This window comes from Cannabis sativa, chromosome 4 (assembly GCF_029168945.1).
Source record: "Cannabis sativa cultivar Pink pepper isolate KNU-18-1 chromosome 4, ASM2916894v1, whole genome shotgun sequence".
Taxonomy (NCBI): domain Eukaryota; kingdom Viridiplantae; phylum Streptophyta; class Magnoliopsida; order Rosales; family Cannabaceae; genus Cannabis; species Cannabis sativa.
The window spans coordinates 69752534-69759422 of NC_083604.1; the positions used below are offsets into that span (position 1 = coordinate 69752534).

The 6889-nt window shown below is 33.4% G+C and overlaps 1 protein-coding gene across 1 annotated transcript; it reads right to left on the reverse strand.

Annotated features, from left to right (window-relative positions):
- Positions 1-1949: 1949 nt before the first annotated feature.
- Positions 1950-3532, reverse strand: LOC133037111 (uncharacterized). The gene is made up of 3 exons (XM_061113935.1): positions 3458-3532; positions 3158-3292; positions 1950-3113 (listed from the first exon to the last, which is right to left on the reverse strand). Exons 1-3 carry the CDS (start codon positions 3530-3532, stop codon positions 1950-1952), a joined length of 1374 nt encoding a protein of 457 aa, XP_060969918.1.
- Between the last annotated feature and the right edge of the window lie 3357 nt (positions 3533-6889).

The window sequence follows — 6889 nt, forward strand, 5'->3', positions numbered from 1 at the left end:
TATGTTATAGTTATTTAAAATATTCTACAAAATTTTAAAAAATTTGAAATAATTTACAATATAGAAACCAGTGTTCAAATAATATATTTTATATGCTTATAAAATAAAAGTCGCGGGTGTAACATACTATTTAAACCCTATTTTTGGTGTGTAATTTTTTTTTTTGAATTTCTTAAAATTTTACAGGATATCTTAAATGATTTTGGATACCAAAACAGATAAATGTGTATAAATATATCTTTTTTAAGGTGTATTGTAGAAATTTTTAAAAGTAATGTACCCAAACAATAAATTTATTATTATATATGATTAAATTTATTAAATTAAATAAAATAATACAATTATACTCTACAATTAATACTAACGTTTCTTAACACAAAAATACTACATGAGGTTAAAAGATTGTCATCACTTATAATCCAACATTAAACTCATTCTCTCTACTTGGTAGTGGACTAGTGTTAACCCAAATTGGATACTAATTTGTAGTTTTATATAAATATATATTTTTTTATATATATTTTTTTATATATATTTGGTGACTACCTAATGATTATATGTTTATTGTAACTATGATATTTTTATTTTTGTTCTATTATTTTATAAAAATTAAACTTCCACCCTTTCTTATTAAGTTATCAAGAACACACGTTCAAGATCTATAACTAATAACAATTATTAACTTTTAAACTCTTTTAATAACACGTATTCAAGATTAATAACCGATAACATTAATAACTTTCAAAACATTTCAATATTCTATATTTAATATCAATAACCAATAATGATTAATAATTTTCAAACATTTACAATTTTTTTATGATTTTACTCCGATCAATTGATACAAATACAGTATATTTAGAACTGCAAAAAAGGAAGAATAAATCTCTTTGAGAAAATAGAATTACATGACAGATGGTGGAATAAAGTACAGCTGTGTCAAGTACAGTAAAAAAAAATATCTTTAATTTTATAATTCTTATTATATTTTAATTTTTTATTTTATTTTTTTTCAAAAATAAAAATAAATCACTTAAACCAATTGCGGACTGACACACTTATTTGGCACTTAAAGTATTAATAATAAAACTGAGTGTAGAATTATATTTAATTAGAAGTCATTCTTACTATTTTTTATTAATTAAGGTTATGGGTGTAATGATTTTAAATTGTAAGAAGTTTTATTATAAATATTTCAATAATTTGAGTAAAAAAAAATTAATTTCTAAAAAATTCTTATTTAGTAACAAATAGTGAAAAATTAATTAATAATTATTAGTAATTTAATTTTAAATATAATTAATTTTAATTAAGATTTTATAAAAAAAAAATAAAGTATCAAATTACAAGTTATTAATTTTAAAATTAATCAGAAGTTTAGAATCATTCAATAGTGATCTAATGACTAAAAATAAATGTAACCATGATGTGGTTACATATTTGATGTAACTATTGAAATCTCATCCATATATATTTATATAAGTAATTACTAATTGTTTAAATATTCAGTAGTAGTTTTTTTTTATAATAGTTAGTAGTTAATGGTTGCATACCAATCAGTTTATTTAGTAGTAGTTAAAAAATTTTGTTATCGTTGTACCTCTCATACTATCAAGTATAACACAACAAATTATTTTGGATACCAATAAATATCTAATTATATAATGTAATATCAATAAGTAATAGAACATATAGAGAGGCGGAGAAAATGGGAGCATGTGGGTTCATTTGCCCTCCTCAACTATTTATTAATTATATTTTATATACATATTTTTTAATATTTCACTTTCTATCCCAAAAAAAAAACTAATACTTTTTATTTATATGTTATTATTGCTCCATAAAATTTATATTTTTTATTTTTATCCTTATAAAAGTTATATTTCTCATTTTATTCTTAAATATTTTTATTTTTATCCCACTAAAATTTATATTTATGTCAATTAAAATTACACTTCTAAATCTGCAAAGGACTCCACCCAGTCCGAATTCACCAAGGCCCTGTCAATTTTAGAGAATACCCTGTCATCTGGCTTCTGCTTGTTATTACAGGTAAAAAAATTACCTGAAAACTTCATATCACTCAAACCACATTGTTCAGTGCAATCTCTAAACCGTTGTGATAGATTATTCTCTGCTCTTTTGCCAACCCTCTCACTAGCATTAAGGATTTCATTAAAATCTCCCATTACTAGCCATGCTTCCTTATTGTTTTTGCCCAATTCCTCCAAATCTATCCACATCTGCTCTCTTTTTTTCTCATCATTAAATCCATAAATCAAAGTAAGTTGGAAATGTCCTGGGTATTGTTTGAACTGCACAAAGTAGTGCATGATTTGGCTTGAACAGAACCTAATGTCGACAGTGTAAACATTTGGTTGCCAAGCCATTATTATTCTCCCCTTATCCAACCATGAATTGTTATTCGAAAAACACCAACCCGAAAAAAGACTAGCGTATACTTTCCCCATATTTTTATTCTGTACCTTCGTTTCAAGGAGACTAACCAAGCCAACTTGCTTAGATTGAATCAATTGCTTGATTTCTTGATATTTATGTTGACTGTTAATCCCCCTTACGTTCCAACAAAGCAGCCTATCCATTGGAGGTAGAGGAATCTCCCCCCCTCCAATATAATTTTGCTCCGTTAGTGAATCAAACATGTTCCTTACTTCGGTTGGAGCCACCTCCTCTTCCACCACAACTTTCTTCCCCTTAGTCACCTTCTGAAAGCCATCTTCATCAATCCCCTCTTTTTCCTTACTTTGTTTTTGTTTTGGAACCCAAACCTGCTTCCCCTTCTCCTCCACTATCTCTTTCGTCCTGCAGTGATTTGTCTCATGACCAATACCAGCAGAATGATAGCACACAAGGGGGATCCATTCATATTTAACCTCCAAATCAATATCATGATTAAATTCATCAGTAAAAGAAATCGAGCTAGGGAATTCCTGTGATAGGCTAACCTGTACAAGAATCCTTGGATATTGAAGCCGTTCTCTATTTTTTGTGATATTGTCCACTTGCAACGGGTCACCAATTTGACTGACAATCTTAAAGAGAGAAGTTTCTACCCAATACTTGATATCCAGTCCTTTCAGCTGTATTCCTGCCTAAGGGTGTTTTTGATCACAACCCTATTCTTGTATCAATATACTTGGATAGGAGCTTTGGGAAAAAGCCCTTTAGATATTTCAACATGTGGAGATTGGCACCAGGGTATGATGAGCAAGTTACTAAGAGTTGGAATCAGGCGACTATGGGATCTAAAATGTTTCGAATTGTCAGTAATCTGAGACGGTTAAAGCAGGTATTCAAAGACATCAATAAAGAGGGGTTCTCGGAAATACACAAAGCTGAGAAAATAGAGGAGGCTCAAAAGCAGCTAAGTACAGATCCTCTTAATGAGAAAAAATGAAATCTGAGCAGGAAGCATGCAGGAACTATACAGAAGTACACAAAGCCTATTCACTCTTCCTTTCACAGAAGGCAAATATGTCTTGGCTAAAGTATGGGGATGAAAATTCAGCATTGTTTCATGCTTCAATAAAAGCTAGAAGAACCCCTAATGGAATTTTTTCTATTGAAGATGAGAATGGGAACTGGTGTGAAAACTCAGATAGTGTTCAGAAAGCCTTTCTTGAGTACTATATTGGGTTGTAGGGTAAGTCTATGGAGCAAAGGAGGAATGTCAATCAGAGTATTATTGATCTCGGCCCTAAGATCAATGAAAGCCATAAATGAATCTTGATAGCAGATTATACACCCTCAGAAGTGAAGGAAGCTCTCTTTGCTATCCCTGGTATCAAGTCCCCTGGTCCTGATGGATTTGGGAGTGCTTTTTTCCAAGACAACTGTTAGGCTATTTTTAGCCTATGTTTTGGATCCAATTTATGTGCGTTTTTAGCTGTGTTGGGACGGAATTACGCTTGTTTTCTATGTTTTCAGGTTCTTTGGAATAAAAGAGGTCTCGGGTGCAGAAATTCGTTAAAAGACGTGCTGAGCCGAAGAAAACACAATTTTTGAGTAATTGTGCATATCTGGCCGTGGCTAAACACAACTTGGCCGCGGCTAGATCTCGAAGTTTTACAAGGCCCCAGTCGCCGCGGCGATGAAGAGTCTCGCCGCGGCCATTTAAGAGATACAGAGAGCACCCAATTTTGCAATATTCTCGCCGCGGCGAGAGGAAGCTTGGCCGCGGCGAGATCCCGTACGGACCAGGGGCATTTTCGTCCATCGAACCCTAAATTTCAGTTATAAATAGAAAACTGCGATTGGAAGTCTGGGAGAGCGATCAGAAACCCTAAAATACAGCTGAGAGCGGCAGGAAGAGCATAGAGATTCAAGTGAAGATCCAGAATTCATCCTCCAAAAGTTCTTTTCTTTATTCCTCTTTAATTTATTTATGTTGAATATTGCTATAGGAATGGTTATGGATTTATTTCTGAACTAAATTTCCCATTTAGGGAGGATGATGATTGTTGTTTAATGTTTTGCCTAGTTAATGTTTAATTACCATTCCTCAATTCTTGTGTGTGAAATTATCTTAGTTTGTTCTTAATTTCATGTTTAAGATTGATCACCTTGTGCATGCTCTATGATCTCAATTCAAAATCTGAAAAGTGAGAATTGAGAATGCTAAAATTAAGATAATCAATGTTCTATGTGAAACGAAAGTATTTGCATGACTTATGTGACGAGTAGATTATTACTTAATGCTGATTTCATGTTAGTTTAATTAAGGAATTAATTAGATAACATGTGATTTAGAATCTAGAAGATCTGAAAGGAGCTAGGTTATTTCATAATCTGTCATTCACTTCAAGAATAGGATAGTAATTAATCATTAACGATTTGGGTAAACAACAACAGGATTCTCCTCCCTATTGTCTCATCTTGCTCAACGTTAAATTGTGTTATTAAGTTTTCTGAATTTCTTTCATATTTCTTGTTTTTAAATCATACTTGCTTTCGATTTACCGAATAGAATCATAAGTATAATTTAGTGGTACTTAATCCAATTCCCTGTGGGATCGACCTCACCTGTGTGAGATTTACTACTTGATTGCGTATACTTGCGTAGTGTTTAAAATTATAGCAACAAGTTTTTGGCGCTTGGAATTCTTGGGAGTTGTTAAAGATTAATATTACATAAAATTATACTAACTTCTACTTTGGTATATTTTCTCTTGCTGATTTTTCTAACCTTTTTCTTGCAATATTTTCTTGATTTATTTCAGGAATCCTAAGTGCATGCGCCGTCAAGGACAAACAGTCATATTACCAGTTGATCCTGAAATTGAGAAAACTTGCAGAGATCAAGGAAAGATTGGTCAAGAAAGTTGGATGACGCATTGTGGGCCTACAGAACAGCGTTCAAAACGCCAATAGGGATGTCACCATATCGGTTGGTGTTTGGAAAGGCGTGTCATTTACCGGTGGAGTTAGAACACAAAGCTTATTGGGCAATGAGAACTCTAAACATGGACTTAAAAGCTGCTGGGCAGAAAAGACTACTACAGTTGGATGAGTTGGAAGAATTTCGAAATGAAGCTTATGAAAACGCCAAGATTTACAAGGAAAGAACTAAGAGATGGCATGACCGAAATCTAGTCAGAAAGGAGTTTCAACCTGGTCAACAAGTTCTACTCTTCAACTCAAGACTAAAGTTGTTTCCTGGTAAATTAAAATCAAGGTGGTCAGGGCCATTTACGGTGATCAAAGTGTTTCCCTACGGAGCAGTGGAACTAAAAGGTGAAAGTCCTAATACTTTCAAAGTGAATGGACAGCGATTAAAGCTCTACTTGGGAGGTCAATTTGATCAAACCAAGTCCGCCATGATTCTGGCGCCACTTTGAAGATCTCGATCAACGTCTAGCTGAGCGACGATAAAGTTAGCGCTAATTGGGAGGCAACCCAAGTGTTCTTTTGATTTAGTTGAACTCTTTTTAAGTTTACTGTTATTTTTCTTGTTGTGCATTCTTTTTCGTTACTGAAAAAAAAAAAAAATTAATTTTTTGTCAGTGGCCGCGGCCATGGGATGTATGGCCGCGGCCAGAATGGCCTTACAGAAAGGGCCTATTTTTCACGATTTCTAGCCGCGGCGAGGGTATACACCGCCGCGGCCAGATTGTCCTTACAGAAAGGGTGTTAATTTCACGAATTCTCGCCGCGGCGAGGATACATGTGGCCGCGGCGAGAATGGTCAGAATTTGTTTAAAAAACCCAAATCCCTAACATTTCAAACCTCACAACCCACATTCAACCCCTACCTTCTCCAGCCAAAAAAGCATCCTCCTCAACCTATTTTCTTCATCTAACCCCATTCAAACCAATTTTCATCAAATTTATCCATAAACTCTCATCCTAAATCATCATAATCCCTTATTTCTCTCATCTAACACTCTTTTCCTCTAAAAATCCACTCCAAAATCCCTATATTTCACCCAAATTTCAGAAAATCACTATTCACCTTCTTCTTCCCTAAAGCTTCAAGGTTCTCATCAATGGAGGTTGACTAAAGAGTGATTTTCATTGAGGTAACAAATTTTAATTTCTCTACACAAGTTTGATTGGATTATTTGTGGATTGCTAGAGAATATTAGACTTTGTGTTGAAATTTTTTTGGAATTTTTGCTCATACATTGTTGAATATTATTGTGGTGAGTGCAATTGAGTGTGGTTGTGAAAGGGTTAATTCCCGGGAAGTGGATTTTTAAGGGGAGGTGCTGTCGAAATTTTAAAAAATCTTGAGAGTTAGAAAAAAATTTGGGTGCTATGGGTCCAAAGAGGTCAAGAGTTAATGAGGAGGGAGCTTCATCATCCAACCCACCTAGGGGACGCTCTAATCTTGATAGAGTTAGGTTTACCAACATGGATGCTCAAGAGC

Excerpts from the sequence above, each read along its gene's own strand:
- LOC133037111 (XM_061113935.1), bottom strand. The coding sequence starts at position 3,532 with ATGCTGAATTTTCATCCCCATACTTTAGCCAAGACATATTTGCCTTCT. Across the intron at positions 3,293-3,457 it reads GAAGAGTGAATAGGCTTTGT|ATTACTGACAATTCGAAACA; the intron begins GTACTTCTGTAT and ends TAACCGTCTCAG. Across the intron at positions 3,114-3,157 it reads TTCCCAAAGCTCCTATCCAA|GCAGGAATACAGCTGAAAGG; the intron begins GTATATTGATAC and ends AAACACCCTTAG.